At 44.1% G+C, this 26,840-nt stretch overlaps 2 protein-coding genes across 3 annotated transcripts; both read left to right on the forward strand.

Moving 5' to 3' along the window:
- The first annotated feature begins 727 nt into the window (after nt 1-727).
- Nucleotides 728-12,087, forward strand: LOC310784542 (eosinophil peroxidase-like). 2 transcript variants are annotated; one of them, XM_083645530.1, is made up of 17 exons: nt 728-803; nt 1,047-1,115; nt 1,298-1,385; nt 2,722-2,897; nt 3,621-3,753; nt 5,649-5,778; nt 5,864-6,070; nt 6,910-7,288; nt 7,436-7,596; nt 7,700-7,961; nt 8,726-8,896; nt 9,297-9,534; nt 10,086-10,312; nt 10,437-10,471; nt 10,723-10,770; nt 11,323-11,367; nt 11,419-12,087. In XM_083645530.1, exons 2-16 carry the CDS (start codon nt 1,049-1,051, stop codon nt 11,335-11,337), a joined length of 2,337 nt encoding a protein of 778 aa, XP_083501656.1. In that variant the 5' UTR covers nt 728-803; nt 1,047-1,048; the 3' UTR covers nt 11,338-11,367; nt 11,419-12,087. The 2 variants fall into 2 exon arrangements, with proteins under 2 accessions (XP_083501656.1, XP_083501655.1); XM_083645529.1 differs by having other exon boundaries at nt 11,323-12,087.
- Nucleotides 12,088-13,590: 1,503 nt separating this feature from the next.
- LOC310785107 (uncharacterized protein) lies at nt 13,591-15,690 on the forward strand (the record flags this gene model as incomplete). Its single annotated transcript, XM_083646092.1, has 1 exon — nt 13,591-15,690. The coding sequence occupies one exon, from the start codon at nt 13,591-13,593 to the stop codon at nt 15,688-15,690; it is 2,100 nt and encodes a 699-aa protein (XP_083502218.1).
- Nucleotides 15,691-26,840: the final 11,150 nt, after the last annotated feature.

Genomic DNA, 26,840 nt, shown 5'->3' on the forward strand with positions numbered 1-26,840 from the left:
CCAGAGGAGGCACCACTTCAGCAACCAGGATATTGCATGTTTTGGTGTGGGGATCCTATATGAAGGAAACCCCCAGGGGGCACGGGGACAACATACAAACTCCACACATAAGGCCCTTTTGATGACCCCACCCGGGCGGCGGGCACTCAAGGACATGCGGTCGGGCACGCACTCCTTCAGCGCTCACAGCGTCCCAGGTGGGAATCGAACCCAGGACCTTCTAGCTGTGAGGCGACAGCGCTTACCACTGCACCACCATGCCCCCTGAAAATGTAAAGATCTTATAGGAAAATAAAAGTAATGAAATGCAAGTTTTAGAAGGTAACTCATATATTGCATAAATTTAAAAATGAACGCATCAAGTTACCCGTTACTACAATAATGTAATCTGAGTAGTGTAGGAAATGTAACGCACTGTCCCCAACACACAGTTCATGACTGAGAGTCGGTGAGGCTGAGTGGTGCTTAGCATCAGAGGAAGTATTAGTGCAATGTCTTAACCTGTTGGGCCACACACCACAGAAGATGTGAACATTTCCCTCGGCTTTCTCAAGTCAAGTTTCCAAATCTTTCATTTGCATTTAGATAAAGAACTCGTCTCGGAGCCTCCAACACCCCTTTTGTCCACTAGCTGCCTGCCCAGTATGGTGATGGAATCGAGGAACCACATGGGGGGGGGCAGGAACCGATACTGGGGGCGAGGCCTTAGGCTGTCTATACAGTATGCTATATAACCTGCATCACTCACAGCACGCACAGCCCCAACCTGAAGTTCAGAGGATCTTCAATCTTCAAAGACACAGGTAAGAACATTTTCATATTTCTCTTCTTTTTATCCTATCTCAGTCTCTGGTATACTGTAGTACTTATAGGATAGATCAGTCTCTGGTATACTGTAGTACTTATAGGATAGATCAGTCTCTGGTATACTGTAGTACTTATAGGATAGATCAGTCTCTGGTATACTGTAGTACTTATAGGATAGATCGATCATACCTCCTTGTGAATGGATTTCTCATGTGGAACTCTCTTCCGTGATGTCTCAGAGATGAAGCTGCTGGTCGGTGTCCTCACTCTGGCCACCTGCCTGGTGTCCAGTCACTGCAACCCAACAGGTACATCCTTTATGCAATTACACCTTTCTCAAACTGTTATTCCCAATCATGCCTGAATTTGTAAAGTTATATCACTGCTTCAACATCGACCTACTCTGGTCTCGACCCGACATGGCCTGACTAAAACTTGCTTCAAATCTGTCATATCAACTTCACATATCTCTGTTTCTTTTCATTTGCAGGGGAATCTCTTGGCGGTCCTTTTCTCCAAAGTTGTTTTGAGGAAGCAAAGCAACTTGTGGACGATGCGTACAAGTACTCCAGAGACGTGTGAGTCAACCTTTTACTTTTCTTCATCCTACAGAGTCAACTATTGGATTGTCGTTCTTAAAAAACGTTCTGAAAGCGTACACTGAAAACCTATTTCATGTCGTAGCTACTCTGTAATGTTGCATTCAAACTATTCAGTAGCCTATAATATAATTCCATAGTTTTAGACATTTTAAGAATAAGAAATGGAACTCTTTGAAATGACTTGCAATTTTCACCCATTCACCGCCAATTGATTTGTGAATCCTAATCTTTCACTATCACGAGTCACACACAGTCCTCACGACACGAGAGTAAGTAAGAGTAAAAAAAAGTAGCGTACTTAAAAGTACTCAAAGTACTCGAGTAAAAGTACATTCATGTTCGTTTTGAAATGTTTTATATGTTAATTATTCGGCCAAATACATTTCACACATCCAGCAGATGATGTTAGCAGTGTTAGCTAAGCTGTCTCTGTCTTGTCTTTCATACTGAACAGCTGGTTCAGATGCAGCAGGGATGCTGCTCAGTTTGGAGATTCTCTCCAGACGAGCTGAGCTGCTAGCAGCAACATCACAATCACACACATCCATTTAGCTCTGGCTGCTATCATCAGTGTCACATGAAACTGATGTTTCTGAACTAATGTGACGATGCGGATCATTACAATTTGATCGTCTCTCCACCTGTGTGTAATTCACTTGGCCCGTGTTGAAGCACCACCTGTGTGTAATTCACTTGGCCCGTGTTGAAGCACGACTACAGTTTGGGCGCCCTAAATGCAGAAGTGATTCTGAACCTGTTAGCGAGCAGTCCCAATGCTACTGTGCTGTTCTCATAGTGCGGTGTGCAAAACAAACATTTGAATTTACTCAGTGTACATTTAAAAGTACTCAAGTAGAATACCTATTATTAAAATGACTCAAGTAAGAGTAAAAGTATAGCATTATAAAAATACTTAAAAAGTACAAATCCTTAAAAAAAACCCATCATAAGTACTACATGAGTACTTTCCACCTCTGCTGTCTACTAACTCATCTTGATTGCTTTTTGTTTATTTTTTGTTTCTTTGTTGTCGTCATTCTTTTTGTCTTTTTTTACCGTTGATTTTCTTTTCTTTGCCTTCTTCTTTCTGTTCTGTTTTATACTTTGTACAGATTATTGATCATATTTGGTTTTCTGAGGTGGAGAGACACTTAATAAGCTCTTCCAGGGTTTCTCGTCTCGACCTGCACTTTACTTTCTTGTTTGAATTGTTTTATCCGTTTGATGTTTATGTGTGCAAATAAATAAATAAATGCAAATAAATAGACCTAAAACTCTTTGTGTGTCCACTATGTACCTGTTGCTCTGTCAGGAGTGTGAAAAGAGTGCTCCAGCAGGATGTGAGGCCTCATGACATCCTGCGTCTGATGAAGCAGCCCCGCGGAGAGACGCGCACCGCCGTCAGGTCTGCAGACTACATGATTCAGACGCTCCGCCTGCTGCACGACCGGGTCCACCACGTGTACAAGCGCTCCATCAACGCCACAGGTCAGGATACACCAGACTAGACACAGACTACAGACTAGACTAAACATCATGCAGACACACTCAAGAGGCAGACACACACACACACGCACGCACACACACACACGCACACGCACACACACACACACATTTTTGTTGCCTCCATGCAGAACTAGTCTATTTCAGAGAACAGTTTATTACAGAGCAATGGTGGCATGGAATTCATTACCACATTTTTTGATTTCACAAAGTAATAAAACATGCTTTAACAAAAAACTAAAATTATATCTGTTTACACAAGAACTGTAAAATATAACATGACCTTTGTTTTTGAGCTTTTCATTCATTGTTATAAAGGAATTTATTTTCTCACTTATTCAATTAATTACATATTCAATTATTATATAGAGCAATTGTATGTATTAGATAAGTTTTGAGCTAGTGTTTGTGGTTATGTGTTTTGTTGGTTTTTGCCTTGTGTGTCTAAGTGGTTGTAGTAGCATGTATGAGTAAGAATGATACAGATATGTATATTTGTAAATAATGTTTGTATGTGAATATAATGTATTTTCATAATTGAAGTATTGTAAAATATTAATGTGGACCCCAGGAAGAGTAGCTACTGTTTTTTACAGTAGCTATTGGGGATCTAAATAAACAAACAAACAAACACGCGCGCCCGCACACACACAAACACACACAAACACGCACATAGCCAACTAAAAAAAAATCTGTCACATTCCTCAGATTTACTCACACGGGAGCAGCTAGCTGAACTTCGCAAGATCACTGGATGTGCAATTCAGGCCATGGAGCCAAACTGCCGCATAATCCAAAACCTGGACAAATATCGTCCAATCACCAGCATCTGCAACAACCGGTAAGAGCGACAATGTTATTATGACACCATGAGACAAAGTTATTATGACATCATGAGACAGGCTCATATTAATATCGTCTAATCACCAGCATCTGCAACAACCTGTAAGAGCAACAATGTTATTATGACATCATGAGACATGCTGACATTATAGGCTTACATTTTTAGTACAGAGGAATGAGTAAAACTTTTAATGACTTTTTATAGGCCCTTTTTACAGCAACCGTTTTGAGGTGGGAAAGCAGGACATAAAGCAGATGTAACCAAGAACATTAATGAGGGCCCTGGCACTGGATCACCTAAATGGAGTGGAACCATCATTAATGTATTGGTTACTTACTTTGGCTTTACCTCCTGCTTTACGACCTCAAACGGTTGCTGTGAAAAGGGTCTATATACAGTATGAAATCTAAGGTGCTCTTTTTCTCAGAAGAAGCACACATTGAAAAAGCGCATTTTTAAACAGGCAGTGTTGTTATTATCATTCATGTTGGATCAATGGCTAGAATCTGTTTATTTCAGGATCACCACTGTTGGGGAAAGTTACTTTTGAAACTAACTAGTTACTTTACTTCATTACTTCTGCTAAATAGTAACTAGTTAATTTTCTAAGTTAGTCTTTATTAAAACTAACTTAACTTAACTTAACAATCGATTGTTATCAAAAGAACAGATGAACCTCTGAAAGGCGAGGGAGCTTTCTGCTCACCTCTGATAAGATAAGATCATGAGCCAGAGCCTCAAAGCCAACAGCAGATAGCGCTCACAACCAGTGTTGGGCAAGTTACTCAGGAAGTGTCATTAGTTACATATGACTGATTACTCATTTAAAAAGTAATACAATTACTTTACTTATTACTTGGTATCAAAAGTAATTAGTTACATTACTCGTTACTTTACTATATTACTTTCGCTACCCCCCCCCCCCCCCCCCCATCCATAAAAGTGACATACAAGCAGATCATTTTAGAACTGAATCCACTTTAGTGTCAACAATCAGTTAAACTGAATACTTTTTATTTCCCTAAGAGAAAAACCTAATCATGTTCTGGCAACGCAGTCGTCTCATATAGCCAGACCTAACTGTATCTCCACACTGTGCCAGCGCTGAGAAAGTAATGCAGTAACTTGAAGTTACTTGTAGTAACTAAGTTACTGTAACTAAGTTACTGCGCGACTGCTCACAACATATTGAAGTCCTTTCAATTCTCCAATGTACAGTTTACACTTAATAATAATGTCCAATAATTTTCTTCAATCAGTTCAAAGTCAGTTATGACATTTATCCATGTGTTGCTGGTAATGTAGTGCAATATTTTTGTCTTTGTAATTTTGCCTGAAAATGTAATCAGAATCAGAATCAGAATTATTTTATTTGCCAAGGTATGTTTCCAGATACTAGGAAATTGTCTTGGTGTGATTGGTGCTCATGTAACATTGATAAGAACAAATATACAAGACATAAACAAATAAGATATAAAGAATGTAAAGAGATAACATATTATAAAAGGATTCGTGACAGCTACAGTAGGTGAGGTAAGTTTACAAAATATGTACAGTCAGGGTGTGTCAAAGGCAGCAGCAAAACACAAAATAAAATAAATGTAATGAAATGCAAGTTTTAGAAGGTAACTCATAACTGATTGCATAAATTGAAAAATGAACGCATCGAGTTACCCGTTACCACAAGAATGTAATCTGAGTAGTGTATGAAATGTAACGCACTGTCCCCAACACACAGTTCATGACTGAGAGTCGGTGAGGCTGAGTGGTGCTTAGCATCAGAGGAAGTATTTGTGCAATGTCTTAACCTGTTGGGCCACACACCACAGAAGATGTGAACATTTCCCTCGGCTTTCTCAAGTCAAGTTTCCAAATCTTTGGTTTGCGTTTAGAAAAAGACCTCGTCTCGGAGCCTCCAACACCGCTTTCGTCCGCTGGCTGCCTGCCCAGTATGATAATGGAATCGGGGAGCCACAAGGGTGGGACAAGAACCGGAAGGTCAACAACTTCGTGCTCCCCCTGGTACGCTTGAAATACCTGACTGTTTATCGCCTTGGGTAAAATACATTTTGACTATCGAGAATATAACCAACCAATCCTCCTCCAGGTCAGAGCGGTCTCCAACAACATCCTTAGGACAGTGGATAACAACGTGGTCAGCGACAGAGACTTCACTCACATGTTGGTCATGTTCGGCCAGTGGAACGACCACGATCTCAGCTTCACGCCCTTCTCACCCAGCATCCGCTCCTTCGCAAACGGCATTGACTGTGAGGAGGACTGCGAGCGCACGGAGCCTTGCTTCCCCATCGAGGTTGGTGATGTGACTCGAACCCAAGCTGAGATACTTTCCATGACGTTCCCCCCCCAACTACTGTGTTTTCACTCAAACATCCTGCGCCATCTTATGTTCAAAATGAACAAAATCAACTATCACAGAGCCAGGCTACACTTGCCAATACTGCAATATTCTTCAACAAGGTCTATTTAAACATTTAAGAACAAAATGAAATAAAATTTCACTAAATCAACTGCAACTGCACTGGCACAACTTAACCCAGGCCTTTTGGCACAAATCACCCCATCCCCACCATTTTAACAAACTTGTATCATATAGCTGGTTTGGAGCTAACATCATGCTAACAGTATAGCCTCATATTGTAGCTTACTAAAACACTAACACATGTGTGAAATGTTTTCAAGCTTGTCTATAATTGTTCAGACACAACAATCAATAAACCTTGATCATAAAAATTTTACTTTGAGAGGCAAAAAACAGTTTTTTGAACTTAAATGTGCTTAGCTCTTGTGCCATCTGCCTCCCCTCTTTGCAGAGTGAGTAAAATGGATGCCTCTTCAAAAATGTGTGGTCACATGACCAATTTCTTCTATGGTTTTCTAGATACAAGGGGTGGACAACTTCCCCGCTGGCACAACTCACCCCACTCTCCCCTATAGAATGTATAGTTTTTGAGATATGAACGTTTGTTTGGCACAACTCATACTATGAACTGCCGCGGGGTTCCGCATTTCTGGGTGGCAAGTGACGTCACGCTGATTCGTCCTCTAATGCGTGGCCTTGCACTTGCACTGGGCATAAGAAATGGCCTCTTGTCTCTAACCTATTCATTTATTTATTTTAAATCCAAACAGATTCCTCAAGGCGACCCCAGCAGGCGCCCTGGGCCCGACAGCTGCATCCCCACGTTCAGATCAGCACCCGTCTGTGGAACAGGAGTGTCGGCCTTTAACTTTGGTGGAGAGCCCAACAAGAGGGAGCAGATCAACGCGCTCACATCCTTCCTGGATCTTAGCCAGACGTACGGCTCCGTCGACGCTTTAGCGCAGAATCTTCGCAATCTCAGCAGCGATGAAGGCCTGCTGCGTGTCAACACCAACTTCACTGACTCTGGGCGAGAGCTGCTGCCTTTCTCCATTGGCCAATTTCCGGGCCCGAAGCCGCAAATGTGCTTCACACGCCGAAGAACCACCAATGACATGAATGCGAGAGAGGTGCCCTGTACCCTCTCAGGTTAGTGTGAGCTCTGCCTGTGCCTGAGATTGAAAATAAATCCTTTTAATCGGAAGAAGGAATGAACACCTACAAATAAAGTATGCACGTAGACTGGTTGACTTGATGGCAGGATGTAAATGGGTTGTGTGCCATGGTTTGTTTCAGGTGATGTCCGCGTGGATGAGAACATCGCCCTAACGTCTCTGCACATACTCTTTCTGCGCGAGCACAACCGCTTGGCCCGGGAACTGAAAACAATCAACCCACAGTGGGACAGTGAGACCCTCTACCAGGAGGCTCGCAAGATCCTGGGTGCTCACTCGCAGGTACCAGAACCAGAACCAGCGCTATCAGCACTCATATATTTACATCTCAAATCTCCGATGTGTGTGTCTGCTGCTTACACCCCAAACTTCTCTCTTCCCCCAGGTGGTCGTGTACCAGAACTATCTGCCGGGTATTGTGGGCGACGAAGTGTTCCGCACGCTGGCACCGGGCCGGTACCCCGGCTATGATCCCGACATTGACCCCCGCATTTCCAACGTGTTTGCAACAGCAGCGTACCGCTTTGCCCACGTGGCCATCCAGCCTTTCTTGAGCCGTCTGGATGAAGACCTCAGAGAGCACAAACAGTTCCCCAGTGTCCCCCTGTTCAAGGCCTACTTCTCCCCATGGAGGATCTACTTTGAGGGTGCGTGGTGGTAAACTGACAACTGCCTGACTTTCTGTGTGACTCAGTATAAAAGTACAGTTAACATTCAGTAACACAGATCCATATACAGTACACACAAACATACACACCAGGGATATTGCCTCATACACCAAAGTATTGCACAAATGCCTTGCACAAAGATGTTGCACATTTCCCCCAAAGAAAGCTGTAACAAGTTACGTTCAATATTGCACAGATGCCACAACAACATACTGCACATTTCTCCCACGAAAATACTTTAAATAATAATAATAATGGGTCATACTGTCACACTACCAATAAGATCATAAAGGATCATACTGTCACACAACACATTTCCCGTTATGTTACAGAGGTGCCATACACTATGGAACACCTATCAAACACTGCCAAACATGCATAATCTCTTAACTCATTTACTGTAAATCCAAGTTTAAACTCTCTCTGATGAGTCACATACATCACACCTACACATCACATCACATCAGATCACATCACATCAGATCACATCACATCAGATCACATCACATCAGATCACATCAGATCAGATCACATCACATCAGATCACATCACATCGACATTTTTCATTTGAATTTGGATCGCTCTTAAGTTTTCTTTCTCATTCTTTTTTCTTCTTCTACTGTTGTTTTGTTTCCTCTCTTTTGTTTCTACTATGATACTTTGTACAGATTCTTCTTCTTATTGGTTTTCCGAGGTAGCGGACAAAAAACAAAAACGCTGCTCTTCTGTGTCTCCATGTGTAGGTGGCATTGACCCTCTGATCCGTGGTTTATTTGCTCGTCGAGCTAAACTGCAAACTGCGGACGCCATGCTGGTGGATGCTCTGAGGGACCGCCTCTTCCAATTCGTCCAGGAGCTGGCTTTGGACCTGGGCTCTCTCAACATGCAGAGGGGACGCGATCACGGCCTGCCTGGTACACGCCTCCTCACTCACACTTTGACCAGTGCAGAAACATCTGTTCATCCTGCCTAACTGATTACATGTAATCCAGCTAATGTAATCAGGATACAAAAACGGTAACTGTAATCCCTTACAGTTACAAAAAAAAACATGTGGTCAAGATTACAGTTCCGTTTAATTAAAAAAAAAAAATTACTAGCAGGATTATAATTTAATACATTTATTGTTTGTCATTTGGGGAAATGTCCTCCTGAGGAGCATGCAACCGGGATCTAGCAGTCAAATGGAGGAAAGTTGTTCACAAGTAATCCAAAAGTAATGTCGGAAAGTAATCTGTTACATTACTTTTATATTGTGATACTTGGATTATGTTATGCTAACCCTAACCCTCCCAACCCTGTTTACTCCACTAGGCTACAATGCATGGCGCAAGTTCTGCAAGCTGTCAGAGCCTAGTAATGAGAAGGAGCTGGCCGCGGTGCTGAACAACGTGGACTTGGCCCGTCGGCTGCTGAAGCTGTACGGCACGCCGGCCAACATCGACGCCTGGATGGGGGGCATAGCCGAGCCGTTCGTCAGGGGCGGCCGCGTCGGGCCTCTGTTCGCCTGCCTTATCGGAACCCAGTTCCAGAGGATCCGCGATGGTGACAGGTGATTACACCTGTGTGCTCTGTGTGTGCATGTGCGTGTGTGTGTGTGTGTGTGTGTCACAAGTCATTTTTTGCAAGTCCAAGTCAAGTCTCAAGTCTTTGACCTAGAGTCCAAGTGCAGTCTCTTATCTGAGGAGGGGCAGAGAAGACATATTCAAGCATAATATATGCATTTTATCAGTCCTACACTATATAGAATAAAATTCATTTTTGTGACTCACTCTTCTCTGCAGCCCAGTACACTACCTACCTAGGACACAATTTGTAGCATTTTGTTTGTCACCAAGTGAGGAGAAAATAAGATTCACTGATTGGCTGAGGAGACGAGCCAACCACAGCGCCACGTGGTGGCACTGTGGTTGTGGTTGGCTAAGTGAGCAGTGTGTACTGGCCGTGTGTCTCCGAAAGCAGAATCTGAACTGAGAAAACTGAAATTAAAAATGAGGAATCTGAATTTGAAATCAATTTGTTTAGAAAGTTAAATTCAGTAAAAGCCGCCTTCAATTTCTAATTGTGACAATACATGACACTGCTCTTCTTTGCACTTTGAAGGATGTGGTATCAGAACCCCGGCGTCTTCACCCCCCAACAGAGGGCAGCTCTGCAGTTCAGCAGCCTGTCCACCATGATCTGTGACAACACTGGAATCACCAGCGTCCCCCAAGACGTCTTCCGTGTCATGTCCTCGCGCAACAGGCTCATCCGCTGTAGAGACGTCCGCCGCGTCAACCTGTCGGCCTGGAGAGAGAGACCCAGCCGCTGCACAGAGGACCCTCAAGGTGAAACAGCACTGTGGATGATGACACGTTCACTCGCTCAATGTTTCACTGAGTTTGTCAAGTGCTTTCTTTACTGACCACGTGTATGAAGATTATAATTTATACGTGCTGTTTGCTCTTGCAGGCCCAGGCTGCCGGGTTGAAGGAAGTGGAAATGAGGTCAGATTCAGTGGCGTTTTCTCTGCATTATAATATGGTCCAATGCTATGATCAATCTTAATCATAATATAATGTTGAAATCACACCTACTGCTAATTATTGCCATGTACTGTATATGGAGCAAATTCCTCGTCTTGGTGGAAGGTGTCTTTGCTCCAAATAATAAATTCATTCCAGCACATTTTTTTAAACATAATTCCCTAAAGTATGATGTTAAATAACCTAAATTTCTGCATCCTCTTGCTATGCAGAATCAGAACATACCCATGGACGAGCAGGACCCCTTGGAGAATAATGAGGTAGTCAATTCAAATATGTTATGTTGCGTTTTTATTTGTGTTAGTATTTATTTATCTATTTAAAAGATGTATGTGTACTGTGCATATACTGATTGTTTTTTAATTGCATCCAAATAATACAAATAATTATTAATAATTATAATGGGTTATATGGGTACCCACAAGTCTCCCCTTCACAGACATTCCCACTTGATGCTAATCCCATGCAGTTTTTGCAGTTATTTTCACCTATTCTTTTTACAAATGTCTGTGTACCAGGGGGCCCTAAGCACCAAATCACAGCATTCATTTTTGTATGGTGTTCCTCAAGGTCTTCGTGTAATAATATGGGATTTTGGAGTGATTTTTGACCCTTTAAAATTTTTTATTCTCAAGTTAAATCTTGCACGAAGTCTGTATAACAAATGGCATCAACCCAAAATGGCTGCAATGATTTATGAGACATAATTGAACGTGGCCATAGTAGGCGGTGCCTCCAGGTGTTTGTGCTTAGTGGGCTCTACATTTTTAATCCGTCCTTGAATGTGACATTGCCTGTGTGCTTCTCCCCAGGTGATCGAGGAGTGAGAGCCCCTCCCCCCATGTGCTTCTCGCCAGGTGACCCAGGAATGAGAGCCCCCCCCCCCCCTCCTGTGTGGTTCTCCCCAGGTGACCCAGGAGTGAGAGCACCAACCCCCCCCCCCCCCCCCCCCCCCCGGACCAGCAGCCGCCAGCGTCAACGCGACACAGCTACACTCTCCCTTTTCTGCTTGTTTTTCTCGCGGTATCTGGCAACACGGTCTGTGTGCACTAACTCTACCTCTCTGGAACGCCCCGCCTCCCTCCAGCAACACAGTAGTGGCCTGTCTGCTTTAGGATCTGTAAACGAGTTCATCTTCAGTGAATCAGCTCATATGAGATATACATTTTTATGCATTTGCTATGATGTAATTTACCACAAAACTGTACATTACACACATTACATTTTTTATGTTTTACTTTTTTTACATACATTTTCCTGGAATATGAACATAATCATGGAATGTCATGGTAGCAAACATGCAATATTAATTATTGGATGTTGTTACATCACGCAGTCTGAACCAACATTTCATCAAGTAAAAGAAATGGCCTACTGATGGCCTTTACCTGTGTTATTATGAAATAGTTGATCAGACTTGATTGTTTTGAACAAATGTTTTATGCATTGATGACATTTTTAGGCATGCCTTGAATATGTTGTGCCTTGTGCTTTGTGTGGCTTATTTGACTGTAACTTTCTAAATCTGTTTTATTTTTGCACTATGTGGCCTAATTAAAAAGAAAATAAGAAGCAACGTTTTTTTGTTTGATTTCTTTTGTTCACAGGGCTTTGTGAATTGGCTGGTTGACATCATATCCACCCTGAAATAGAAAAAGAGAGGGGAGGAGTGTGTGAAGAAGGAATGAGAAGCAAACATGAAGATAGTGTAAAATGTTGCTTTATAAGCAGATCACCAAGCTAAGTGGGTGCTTCAGCTTTATACCTTTCTCCATCCTCTCGGTCTGAAGCTCTGGACTCAAGTGGATCTATTCTAGATGCTTTGATTTGCGGAAACATTTGGACTCAAACTAGAGGGAGAACCTGCTCAATTGGCTTTGCTTTGACTCGGCTCTCAGTAATCTGAATGGAGCAACATTAGCAAACGTGTAATCTTCTGTATAAAACACTATTTGAACGTATACCTCCTGTAGATGGAGCCATTGTTCTGTTTTAAACGATGACATTTATGAACTACTGTAATGACATCAACAGGTTAAAAACATTTTACAACAACTAGGTCTCATATTTACATCAAATGTACAGTTGCAGTCGAGTTGTAGAGCCGCTGTTTGGTGGAAAACATGTCAGCTTTGCAGGATATAAGAATGAACAGCCTAATGTACTTGTTGATGAACATTACGGTATTTGTTCATTTTCTTTGCCTTTCTATATTGTTATACAGTACAGGGTTCCAGGGGACTGGAGCCAATCCCAGCATGCACTGGACAGAAGGTAAAGGACCCTGGACAGGTTGTCAGTCAATCACAGACTCACTCTTTCCTTCACACCTATGGGCAGTTTAGAGTCTCTAAGGCAGTAGCCATACACTGTCCATACTCTCATTGGGGAAAAAAACTTTGCAAAAGCCACAATCCCCCCAAAATTCCCCCCTTTTTGTAGATTTGTATTTTTATTTATCTTATGTAGGATTTAAAAGAGCCACAACTATACCCATAAAGGAGCCATATGTGGCTCTAGAGCAGGGATTCTCAACTTGCTTTGCCCGGGGGCCACTTTCGTGAAATGATAGAAGGCCAGGGGCCAGTTAATAAACAAACAATATACATTTTTCTGTAGCGGATTGTAGGTTTTTGGGGTGTCAGCCAGAGTTTAGTCTGACAATGTTGTACACATCGGATAGTTAGTTAGGTTAAGTTAGTTAGGTTAAGTACATACATAAGTGCCTGGGAATCTTAACCTTAAGGTGCTTTGTGCAACTGGGCCGTGACCTGCATGTTTTTGGACAGTGAGAAGAAGCCCAGGCGAACATGCAAAATCCACACATGAAACTCAACTACCAGCCACAGGCACAATATCAAAGTGTCTTTGCTGATCAATTGAAGTCAAAACCCCCAAAATCTGTTATAATCACAGATTCAAGCCTTCCACTTAACAACAGTGTCCCACACCTGTATTCGGTTATTGCTCTGTGCATAAGTGGCATCATCAGTGATTGTGACATCATCAGTGATGTCATAGACACTTGCAGATGCTATAGGTAGGTCCAGTAGCTTATAATGTCACTGACATCAATCAGCATGGAGGCCATAGACCAGCTGAAGGAGTTAGACATGACATCATCGGAACAGTTGAAGGAGTTAGACATGACAGCGGATGAAATTAGCAGATTGTCAAACGCCTTCAGAGATGAGAAGTTCATGGAAATGCTGTTGGATTACACAACATCATTATCAGACCCAGAGAACAGGAGAAGGTATGAAGAGGAGATAAGACTGCTGGAGGAGGAGAGGGGAAACTGCATTGACTTCATCCACCCAGAACCCTTCAGAGCTCTCGGGACGAGTTTGGATGGCAAGCAAGAGTGCTTCATCAACATCTGTGCCAACAACAAGGTTGATAAGCCTAAATTGAATTGGGGAACATCAGAGAATGGCAACAGGGGGCAGTATTGGTCCCTGCCTCACACTCTGTCCCCTGGGAGAGAAGACAGAGACCCCAAAGGAAAGGTCATGATCTATGATGTGGTTTTCCACCCTGACACTCTTCACATGGCAACCGAAAACCAGGGATTAATGGATATGGTGGAGAACATAGCCATTAAGGGAATCCAGGATGGTTTCAAAGTGACTCTGGACAAAGAGAACGTGAGAGCGCTGAGCATCAAGTATAAAGGGACTCCGCATCCTTGTGTGATCAAGAAGCCGATCCCTGGATACAAAGCCAAGGAGCCTGCGGCACAGCCCGACCCACTTGCCTTCCCGTACCCGGATGAAAAAACACCTACCATGGCCACAACTCGGAAAAGAACCGACAACGGCGCCGCCAAACCCAAGACCTTCCAGACCCACCCACAGAAACTCAAAGAGCCGACGGTGCCAAACTACAGGCTGAAATACCGGTCTTTCATGGACCTGCAGGCCCAGAGCCCCAGGCCCAAAGAGATCATGGTCACTGTCGACATGCCGCTTCTGAAGTCGGTCTCCGACACCAGCCTAGAAGTCAACGGGAGAACCCTGCTGCTGGAGTCTAACAACCCAGCCTACAGACTGGAGCTGCCCTTAGCGTATCCTGTGGACGAGGAGAAAGCAGAGGCCAAGTTCAACATACAGACAAGACAGCTGACCGTCACACTGCCTGTTCTCCCCTCTAAAGAGACGTTTGATTTGGCTGTAGGGCCCGCGCAGATGGTTGCTGACGACGGGAGACAAGAGGAGGAGGGAAGTGGAGTCGAGCAAGAGGAGAAATGTAAGAAGCAGACCAGGGATATAGTGACATGTGACGAGGAGGAGGACAGAGGAGTTGAAGAGGACGAGGAGAGATGGAAGAAGAGGGAAAGAGCGAACAGCGAGAATGAGGAGAGAAATGAACGAGGGGAAACTGAGAAAAGCAAAGAGAGAGATGAGAGATGTGACACGACACAGATGGAGGATTGCTGTGTGGAAAAGAACACCGCGCCTGTTGCCGATACGCAAGTCGCATCGCCTGAACCAGAACAGCAGCCCATGTCAACCTTTGTTGAACAGTGCAGCGACATTGAAGAAGAGGGAGGAGTAGGTTTGGACTGTTTTGAGTCAAGGGCCCAGATGAAGACGCAAGAGAGCCTGGATTCAAATCTGAGTAATACGGTGGAAGCAGAGTCCTCATTTCTGAACCCAATATCCAACGAGAAATCCCAAAATACTGCTGCAATGTCCACCACACCTGACATGTCACCCGTTCCAAACCAGGATAACAATGTGTGTAGAGACTGCAGCATTACCCAGGGGACTGAAGAGATCAGAGGTGCCGCCGCAAATTCATCCAAGAAGAGAGTCCGCTTCGCCGAGGAACTTACTCTGGTCTCAGTGAAGCATGTGGAGGGAGAGGATATGGATGAAGATGACTTGACGACAGAGCAGACCTTCCCAGACCAGGGTACCATGATGACAGACCAGACCTTCCCAGACCAGGGTACCAAGCCAGACCAGACCTTCCCAGACCAGGGTACCAAGCCAGACCAGACCTTCCCAGACCAGGGTACCAAGCCAGACCAGACCTTCCCAGACCAGGGTACCAAGCGGTGGCCAACAGTGTTGTTGAGGGAAATCCATAAGGGTGGAAATGATGTAGTTATCAGTGATCATTCCACATCTGCTGGGTTCGTCTTCCAAAACTCACTGCTGTTTGAACTGGACTGAGTTACTTATAGCAGCAACATTTATTCAAACTAAAGTATTACAGTACTACAGTCCTACTATAGGACGGATCAGTGTGACATCACATTTACATTACATTATGTCATTTAGCAGACGCTTTTGTCCAAAGCGACTTACAATATCACATTTTGTCAACAGTACAGAAAACAACTATGCAACATAATCCATGACAGCTAAGACATTTTGAGGGACTAGAGTAGCACTTTGTAGAAAGTAGTTTGAGAAAGACTAAGTCACATTAGTATTTTTTTTAATGAAAAGATGTTAGTTCAAGAACCCTAGGAATCGAGCGCGGGTAGCGCACGAGATGCTTATTAACATACACTTACTGCTGTCACATTGGGATGTCACTGTTGTCATCAGGGACATCACTGATGATGTCATAAGCCCTTCAGAATAAAAGTCCAACACGCTTCACACAGCCCTTTACAATAACATTTTTCAAAATGCTGACATTTCCCAAATATCACAATATTTCCCAAAATCGGCCCAAGCCTACTCCTCAGGGTTAATGTGCATAATGTAAAATCTGTTGTCTGTTAAAAAAAAAGGAGAAAAATAATTTGAATAATAAGCTGTTGTGGCAAGTCGTACACAAACCTTACGGTGAAGGAGGTCCCCTGAGGTTTATCACTTCATCACACAAGTCCAAATGTGTTGTAATATGATTTTGTACCACAAGATGTCGCCAAGAGACTATTAATGTGCAGGCTGTGTGTAGCTGGATGCAGGCATCCTTTTAGAAGAGTGGTACATCCAGAGAGTCTTCATTGCTGCCCTAACAGTTGTATTGTCACAAAGCTTAAAAAAAAGACAAAAAATTAACGAAAAACAACAACAACAATATTTAAAAAGAATGTGAAATCTAGATGTAACTCTTGACATCTAAGAATATTAGACATTTGTCTATTTTCTGTCTATCTAGAAAGAGGAGTCATAGAGTTGGAGAGGTTTGGGTCAGTTAACCTTTGCCAGAAGAACCCGACACATGGCTGAAGGTGAAGGGTCAAACAGCTGATCCTGGATCAGAAGACGGAGATCATTCGGGTGACAAAGCTTTCCTAACATTTGCATTGTTCTGCAATTTATTTATTTATTTATTAGTTTATTTATTTATCTATCTATCTATCTATCTATTATTTTATTTATATGGTATCTATATATAGATATATATATCTATATATAGATATATCTATATATATATACTGTATCTATATATATATACGGTATATATATATATATATATATATATATATCTGTCTGTCTATATAGTTTGTTAGTTTATTCTCCCATGGGTGGGTCCAGAAGGCACCGATACTATCCTAATGCAGCAATGTGGATAGACGATTACTGTCAGTCAAATTATTATATTCCTCCAATGGTTCAGTCACTTGTCCTCTGCTTGTTGAAGTCATGTAATTGCCTTTATTGTCAGAAGCCATCCTGATGAGGTAGTTTGGGAACTAACGTGGAGACCGTCTAAATGGTCCTGGTCCTCTCATTTAATCAGCACTTCTCATAATCATGTCTCTGTCTTCCAATTAAACCCCCCCTGCCAAGAGAAGGAAGTCCTACAGGCGGGCCTAATCAATTAAGTCGTGTTGTGAAAACCCACTTCAAACGGGTGACTTTGCGGCGACCTCAGAGACATCAAGATGTGCTGAAGATTTGATGAAGAGAGGAAGTGAAGCAGCAAAGAGCACGGACACAGCCATGTCTGTTATTAAGTTCTATTCCCCTATAAGCCCAAAGATGTCTCTTCTCATCTCCTGCTGATCCAATAAAGCACTACCTCGATCAAGAAAACTGGCAGATCTGTTTAGAAAAGACTGCCAATGCAACTCCTCTATACACCAATCTGTCTACACAAAAGCTGTGGCGACTCGAGTGTTAGAGAAAAGCAGACTGGGGGGAAAAAGTGATTGTTGTCTGTCGCACCATTTTGATGGCACATAAAAATAATGGGGTAGCAATTGGCAACTTTGCTCTTTGGCGGCCCCACATGGTAGCGAGAGGAGCGTACCCAGAAGTCCAGTAAGGCTGCTCTCTCTAAAGCCGTTTTCACACATGCGTACAGGAACATTGGCTGTAAATCAATAATGGCTATTTCCCGGAATTTCCCTTCACACCTGAGGGATCACATGTGTGAAAATACCCGTGAAAGGACCTGTAGGGGCGGCAAAACTCTGATGGTGAAATAAGTTTGCTTGTCACACAATAAATCACAGTTGTTTGACTTAAGAGGGCATGTATGTTGTATCCTTCACATTCGCTAACCAGTCTTTGAACTGAAATCTTTGAAGAAGTTGGGATCCCTGTCGGAGAGAAATAGCCTGGTTTATCCGTTCACCTGCGTCGCGTTGAAGCACTTTTTACAGACTGGCTTCGTTTGAAGTGTCCAGGGGCTTGCCTTCGCTGTCGGCAACGTAAGCAAAATACTTCCACATTTCGCTTCGTGCATCTGCTTTCTCTACAAGCGTTGGGCAGCTTGCAAGACTCTCAGAACAAGCCGCTGTGTCTGTCCTGTGTGTCGGGCTGCTGAGGACTGAAGGACTGGCCAGAGAGCGAGCAGAGAGGGGAGGGGGGGAAATCGGCACGCCCACACATGAAGCACACATACCGCTCTTATCACAAGGTTAGAAGTGGTGAAATGTCCGCGATGACAGGGGCGCGCTTATACCGAAAAACAACTTTCACACGTGAAGGCATTACACCGCTTTCTGGTCATTTCCCGGTATAAAGCGCATGTGTGAAAAGGGCTTAATACTACATGGTATATATACTACTATATGTAAGGGATAATGTATTGTGAGCCGGTGATTACTGGCGAAATAATGACCGACAGGTGAATGATTGAGCCCGACGCGCAGCGGAGGGCTTAATCATTCACCTGAAGGTCATTATTTCCAGTAATCACCGGCTCACTATACATTATCCCGCTTAGAACACGGCCTACAACTAAATCATTCAATAATCTGACAAAAATAATTATTCAAATAGATTTTTTAATAGCGTTTTCAACGACAAAGCGGTTTCATTCGTAATTGGCACACAAGACACCACAGCTGCAACTGGTTGGCCTAATTAGTAGTGTTTGCAGAGAAAATGCTCTTATCAACTGATTAATCCAGGTGTGGCAGAGCAGCGGTCGGTTGTCGAGAAATAATGACCGGTGAATCTTGTTGATTGACCAATCAGAATCGAGTATTCAAGAGAGCCGTGTTCTAAATATATATATATAATACTACATGTACCAAAGAGGAGAGAGGCAACAGAATGTTGGTGAGACAGAATGCTGCACACAGCTATTTAGAAGACATTTGATTTCACTCTTAAGTTTTGGTTGATCACTTTAGAACTCCATGTGGGCAAATGTTTAAAATCAATACCATTGAACATGCTGATGGTTTGGATTGTTGATACATCCTGATCAAACTGGTTTTCATCAAAGGAGCCACTCATCTGAGTAACATCACAGTCCATGTTTTATACAGTCTATGCTACTAACATGCACAAACTATTCAATTTAAGGTCGCTCATATGTCACTCTAGGAGGAATTGGAAATAGACCTATTCTGTCCTTTCTGTATGAGGACATGTTGGGGGACCAAGCTAAGATGGCCTCTCCCTCCCTCCCTCCCTCCCTCTCTCCCTCCCTCTCTCCCTATTCACCATTTCCATGGAGCCTCTATCAGCTGCAATCTGTCAAAATGCACTCCAGTATCGACATCCCCTCTCACAGGAAACAAGACTAGTTTGGGAAGTTTCTGACAAAGAAAGTCTCTTTTCACTTTGAAGACTCGCAATGCACTCAAGTCTCTCTTTTCACTCAGAAGACTCGTGATGCACTCAAGTCTCTCTTTTCACTCAGAAGACTCGTGATGCACTCAAGTCTCTCTTTTCACTTTGAAGACTTGTGACGCACTCAAGTCTCTTTTCACTCAGAAGACTCATGATGCACACAAGTCTCTCTTTTCACGTTGAAAACTTGCGATGCACTCAAGTCTCTCTTTTCACTTGGAAGACTCGTGATGCACTCAAGTCTCTCTTTTCACTTGGAAGACTCGTGATGCACTCAAGTCTCTCTTTTCACTCAGAAGACTCGTGATGCACTCAAGTCTCTCTTTTCCCTCAGAAGACTCGTGATGCACTCAAGTCTCTCTTTTCACTCAGAAGACTCGTGATGCACTCAAGTCTCTCTTTTCACTTTGAAGACTCACAATGCACTCAAGTCTCTCTTTTCACTCGAAAGACTTGTGACGCACGCAAGTCTCTGTTTTCACTCAAAAGACTCGTGATGCACTCAAGTCTCTCTTTTCACTCGAAAGACTTGTGACGCACGCAAGTCTCTGTTTTCACTCAAAAGACTTGTGATGCACTCAAGTCTCTCTTTTCACTCGAAAGACTTGTGACGCACTCAAGTCTCTCTTTTCACTCGGAAGACTCGTGATGCACTCAAGTCTCTCTTTTCACTCAGAAGACTCGTGATGCACTCAAGTCTCTCTTTTCACTCAGAAGACTCGTGATGCACTCAAGTCTCTCTTTTCACTCAGAAGACTCGTGATGCACTCAAGTCTCTCTTTTCACTCAAAAGACTCACAATGCACTCAAGTCTCTCTTTTCACTTGGAAGACTCGTGATGCACTCAAGTCTCTCTTTTCACTCAGAAGACTCATGATGCACTCAAGTCTCTCTTTTCACTCAGAAGACTCGTGATGCACTCAAGTCTCTCTTTTCAATCGGAAGACTCGTGATGCACTCAAGTCTCTCTTTTCACTCAGAAGACCCGCGATGCACTCAAGTCTCTCTTTTCACTCGGAAGACTCGCGATGCACTCAAGTCTCTCTTTTCACTCGGAAGACTTGTGACGCACGCAAGTCTCTGTTTTCACTCAAAAGACTCGTGATGCACTCAAACATCAAGTTTTCGACCCTCCTCCTCCTCCGTCGTGCGGCCGGCAGTCATTGTAATTGTGATGAGGAAGTGGTTGATGTGCGGCAGCTGCATCCTGTGACCGAGGCTCTGCTCATCCATTTGTCTCTGTCACCCCCCCCCCCCTCCCTCCCCCCCCCCCCCTCCCTCCCGGCACGCCCACTCCCCCATCACCATGAAAGGCATTGGCAGCCTCCACCGTGCCTGCAGAAGCCCGGGGTGTGTGTGTGGTGTGTGTGTGTGGGGTGTGTGTGTGGTGTGTGTGTGTGTGTGTGTGCGTGCGTGTGTGTGTGGTGTGTGTGTGTGTGTGGTGTGTGTGTGTGTGTGTGTGTGTGTGTGTGTGTGCGGTCCAGGCCGGTTTGAGCCGCGGATGTGGAGTGACACTTCACATGGCATCTGGCTGGGCTCGGCAGAGATGGGGAAAAGTACACGCATTCTTTACTTTTAGCCCAAGTAGAAGTAGCTACAGTTACTTGTGTAAACATAGAGTGGTAAAAGTACAAGTACTGATTCAACTTGTTTACTCAAGTAAAAGTAAAAAAAAAAAAAAAAAAGTACAGGCTCTGAAATGTAATCATGCAAGTATGAAAGTAAAAAGTATTTCTACTGGCTTTTTCTGTGCAATGTTTCCTGAACCTCATGTCATATTAATATAATAATAATAATATAATCAAAGACTATTCAACTTAAAAGATTGCCTCCAAACATGTTTTAAGATGTATAAAAACTCTACTTTCAATAACAATTTAGGTTTTTCCACAAATAAGTTCAATTATTTAATTAAAATACTTAAAATGACATCTACTCCTCCCTCATTAAGCTACATTGTTGATGTGATGTGATGAACTACACTAAGAGAGAGAGAGAGAGAGAGACTGTCGAGCGAGCTACACTGTGCATGAAGAGAGGAAGCGATAGTAGCTGGGAGAGATGAGAGAGACCCACATACGTTTGTTTTTGTCTGTCGTGCATCAAAGCTAAAGTAACACGCCTGTTTTGGAAATGTAAGGAGTAGAAGTACAGATATGTGTTAAAATGTAGGGAGTAAAAGTAAAAAGTTGGGAGAATAGTAAATACTCAGTAAAGTATACTGTAGGCCTACAGATACCTGAAAATTCTACTTAAGTACAAATACTTGCTTCCTTCCCGTCTCTGCACTTGATGGCATCTGGCTGGGCTCAGGCCATGTAAAGCTGCCACATGCCTGAGGGCCCGCGCTAACATCTGCCCTCACAATCCAGCATGGAGCAGCGCCAGGCCAGCAGATCCACGCCACCGGAGGCAGCGTCACTCAGCTGGGCAATCATCCTCTTCCTCTCTCCTATCTTTATATCCTGGCCCTCCTCCCTGCAGGCCTGTAGTGCGCTATTAGGAAGAGACTATACCATGTAATTTCCTCCCCAACGCCGCCCCCATCCCAGGCAGGATGCAGCCATCAATGGGCACCAAAAGGTGCACTTGGAAAATGAGCGACTTGACCTCCCTGATTAGACTCTAACGAGGCAATCTGACGATGGAGAAGACAAGCAGGTGTTTGATTGACAAGTAAGAAATGGTTACTTTCTTTCCTTTTTGTTTCTTTTTTTTTAAATCAAATTGTTTCAACAACAGCGGGACGTGGCGTGTGGGAGGATCACACTATTCCTCCCAGTTCTGCACAACTCAGTGCTCATCCTCTGACACATCCTGACAAAGAGCCCATTGGTCGAAACGTTGATCTTTTAATAAATGTTATATTTTTGTTTGTGTGTGTGTGTGTGATGTGTGATGTGTGTGTGTGTGTGTGTGTGTGTGTGTGTGTGATGTTTGTGTGTGTGTGTGTGTGTGTGTGTCTCGGGGGTGATGTAGGTGCAACAGGTAAAGTGATTCAAGGTAAAGTGATGAAGTGATGAAGTGTCCAGGGAAGTGTTTGAATGAAGTGATGAAGTGAAGTGTTAAGTGTTCATCAGAGTGACAGCCTGTGAAGAAACACTTCTTATGTCTGCTTGTTTTGGTGCACGGTAGCCTGACCGCCTACCAGAGGGGAGGAGTTCAAACAGGTCATGTCCAGTGTGAGGGGAGGAGTTCAAAAAGGTCATGTCCAGGGTGAGGGGAGGAGTTCAAACAGGTCATGTCCAGGGTGAGGGGAGGAGTTCAAACAGGTCATGTCCAGGGTGAGGGGAGGAGTTCAAACAGGTCATGTCCAGGGTGAGGGGAGGAGTTCAAACAGGTCATGTCTAGGGTGAGGGGAGGAGTTCAAACAGGTCATGTCCAGGGTGAGGGGAGGAGTTCAAACAGGTCATGTCCAGGGTGAGGGGAGGAGTTCAAACAGGTCATGTCCAGGGTGAGGGGAGGAGTTCAAACAGGTCATGTCTAGGGTGAGGGGAGGAGTTCAAACAGGTCATGTCCAGGGTGAGGGGAGGAGTTCAAACAGGTCATGTCCAGGGTGAGGGGAGGAGTTCAAACAGGTCATGTCCAGGGTGAGGGGAGGAGTTCAAACAGGTCATGTCCAGGGTGAGGGGAGGAGTTCAAACAGGTCATGTCCAGGGTGAGATTGGTCTTTGATGATTTTCCTGCCCGTCTTTTTGACTGGAGCTACAAGTTCTGGATGGAGGGCAGGTTTGCACCAATTATTTTTTCTGCAGTCCTGACCATCTGTTACAGTCTGTGCTTGTTCTGTTGATGGCAGTCCTGACCGTCTTGCAGTCTGTGCTTGTTCTGTTGATGGCAGTCCTGACCGTCTGTTGCAGTCTGTGCTTGTTCTGTTGATGGCAGTCCTGAACCAGACAGTGGTGGAGTTGCAGAGGGCTGACTGGATGATAGTGGTGTAGACAATGAGCCTACAACAGACAACACCATGCTGAACATTATTCTCGCGTGTCTTTCACAGCGGAGAGCCGTGTGTTCGATCCCCAGTCATGGTCACAGCATTTCCAAAGTCTACATTTCAACCGTGACTCACACAACATTTTAATGATTTAAGGTGAACCCAAACCATAATCCAAACCTTAACCAAGTTCTTTTACTTGTGTAAACATAACCAGAGTTGTTTTATTAAGCTTTTAACGTTGGGAAGGCAGCGAGAATTTAAAATTAATCGCTGTTTTGTTTCAAATTTACACTGAGATTGTAGGTTGCAGAAAGGTAAAAGTCAATGCTTTGATTCACGTGTAAATTGAGATTGTATCGTGGATTGCAGAAAGGTACAATGTAGACATGTGATTGTGGTGATTGGGTTGTGGTTTTGAAGGTCTGCAGCAGCAGTGATGGATGTGAGGCTGCTCTGCCTGCATGGCATGCTGGGCCCGTGAAGGCTATCTGGGCCATTCAGAGCAGGAACCCATCGCCCTGCTGGCTGACTTATGGTGACAATAGCAGGCGGCTGCAATGTTGTAGCAATGAGACCGCCCAGGATTTAACTGTTCCCTCCCCCCCCCCCCGCCCCGCCCCGCCCTGCCCTGCCCTCTCTGTTTGTCAGGAGAAAGGATTCTATCTAGAAACCACACACTCAGCAGCATCTGACCAGCCTCCATTCACCTTGGCCTGCCCCCTACTGGAGACGTGGAGAATAGTTTGATGTGGCTCATAAAATACACACAGGCGCGCGCGCACGCACACACACACACACAGACGCACGCACGCACACACACACACAGACGCACGCACACATGCACGCACACACGCATGCGCACACACACACACACACACACATGACACAATGTGTGATGAGGCCATTTCTCTGTGATGTCTGGTAGAGATCTGCGCTCTACTGCACTTTTCTAGTCTTGTTTTTGGAGTTGCAGGGAACATCATTGCTCTGATCGCCTCCAAAATTAGCTAAAAAACACAGTTCAGGGCTCTGGCATGAAAAGTCCCAAAATAAGTGCGCCCATAGCAATATTTTATTTGATGTATATTCTACCTTCACACAGCCCTTCAGAATAAAAGTCCAACACAGACTACACACACAGCCCTTCATTATAAAAGTCCAACACACACTTCACACACAAGCCTTCAGAATAAAAGTCTGACACAGTTCACACACAGCCCTTCAGAATAAGTCTAACACACACTTCACACATAGCCCTTCAAAATAAAAGTCCAAAAGACACTTCACACAGCCCTTCACAATAAAGGTCCAACACACACTATCACACAGTCCTTCAGAATAAAAGTCCAACACATACTTCACACAGGCCAATTTTGCGTTCCAATTTTGAGCAAGTGAAGACAGTGAGCGGGTGTCCATTATTAAGTGATTCTACTCCACCTATACGCACCTGCCACAAGACTCCTCAGGTGTGCAGGAGACTTTGGTAGATGTTTTATTACAGAAAGTGTGGCCATGACCAAATTAGTCCTACATTCTGTCATTGTCTTACTTATTAGGGATGACATTTTAGTGAAAATAAACTATTCTCCTCTGATGGAGGAGAGCTTAATTGAGTAGAAATTAGGTCAGGCATAATATAAGCATTTTGCTTCTGCCTGAGCCTGTTCAGTCTCTGGTTGATTTGTCTTTGTTTATACTGTGATTTTGTTATTTAAGATGACTGAATAAAAAATTACATTAAAAATTAAATCACAGTACATTACATTACATTAATTCACCTTTTTGCTGGGGACCACCTGGAACCGGGGTCCCCGGACCCCACTTTGAGGACCACTGGTCTAGTCAATAGAATCAGGGATGGTCTTACCATCAGGCAGAGGAGGGCGGCTGCCCTGGGCCCCTGCAGCCAGAAGGGCCCACAAAAGACAAGGTCCCTCTGTTATAACATGTTTTTTTTCAAGCTTGAGTCATCACCACTAGTCTGCCAGTCTATACACATTCTAGTGATGTTTAAAGGAACACTCCGCCCATTTTCAACCAGCTTTGTATCATTAGAACATCAGTAGTATATCAGATAAACTGTAAACTGTTCTGAAGTCTGTCATTTAATTTGACAGTTATTGAGAGTTGATTTGAGTTAATGAGTTATTACTTTGAGTTAGTGTGGACCAGTGATGTCACTGGTCCACACTTTAACACTCAATAACTGTCAAATTAAATTACAGACTTCAAAACAGTTTACAGTTTTCTGATATACTACTGATGTTCTAATGATACAAAGCTGGTTGGAAATTGGCAGAGTGTTCCTTTAAGTGCATTCTCCTTGTTTCTGAGAGAGAAGTAAAAAAATAAATAAGCACAACTATATAACAATATAACAAATATATATAATACAAATATACCCACATTTATGTGTCATTGAGAAAGGATGGATTAAAAAGCAATCGAATTGGGATTCAGGGGGGTCATGTTTGCCTTTGAGGGCCCCCGAAATAACTATAGTCTGCCCCTGAATAGATTGGAAATAACATCATAAACAGCTTGTCCACAGATTTGTAAAAATCTGAACTCTGACTGAAATTCACAGCCTGTCTGTTATTGTGTGTTTGAATCATCCCTGGTTGGGTTTGCTGGGAAGGAGTATTATGGTGGGAGGTGTGGGGGGTCCTGCCTGGAGTTATTGGTAACGTAGTTCTGAATGTCAGCTCATTCATCTATATCAAGCGCGCAAAGCGGCAGCCAAGGTGAAACGCTGCCCCCCCCCCCCCACACACACACACACACACACACACTCCGCTTTCTCGAGCATTGCTGCGTCTTGAACCAATCTCCTCCAGTCTTTTATTCGTCGTCGCCCCCCCCCCCCCCTACCCACCCCCCCACACGCACTGTGTGTGTTGTACGCGCGCGTTATAAAGCGGAAAGCCGTCCACTGTTCCCTTTCAGACTGGAGCGCTCCGACCGCACCGCTGCAGCGCACACGCGGCAAGCCAGAGACAATCAACCCGGGCAGGAGACGCCACAACACAACTAGCCTCTCCGCCCTGAGCCACGCCACTGCTGCTTCCCTCTGCCTGGATTTACTCTCATGTAACCGCTATTGGTTGTTCCCCTCTACCCCCCTACCCCTCCTCCACCTCCTCGCCCCCCACCCCCCTCTTCACCTGACCGTCCGACATCGCCTCGCTCTCGCTCTCTCTCGCTCTCGCACTCTCCATCTCCAAACATGGGTACCGTGCGCGTCATGTCATTTTCGCCTTGGCTGCTGAGGGGCTCGGCCGTGCTGTGAGGCGGATACCGGGGTGGATTTATGGTGGTTGTGAAGCTGCGCGCAGCAGGCAGGCAGACCGCAGGGACATCAGAGGAAGTTTGAGCACCGGGGGGGAGG

The sequence above is a fragment of the Poromitra crassiceps genome (assembly GCF_964638095.1).
Source record: "Poromitra crassiceps genome assembly, chromosome: 11".
Classification (NCBI taxonomy): Eukaryota; Metazoa; Chordata; class Actinopteri; order Beryciformes; family Melamphaidae; genus Poromitra; species Poromitra crassiceps.

What these genes read in the sequence shown, in the direction of transcription:
- LOC310784542 (XM_083645529.1), top strand. Translation starts at nt 1,049, where the DNA reads ATGAAGCTGCTGGTCGGTGTCCTCACTCTGGCCACCTGCCTGGTGTCC. An exon ending in CAGTCACTGCAACCCAACAG is followed by an intron (nt 1,116 to 1,297) that starts GTACATCCTTTA and finishes TTTCATTTGCAG; the next exon opens with GGGAATCTCTTGGCGGTCCT. An exon ending in CTGCACAGAGGACCCTCAAG is followed by an intron (nt 10,313 to 10,436) that starts GTGAAACAGCAC and finishes TTGCTCTTGCAG; the next exon opens with GCCCAGGCTGCCGGGTTGAA.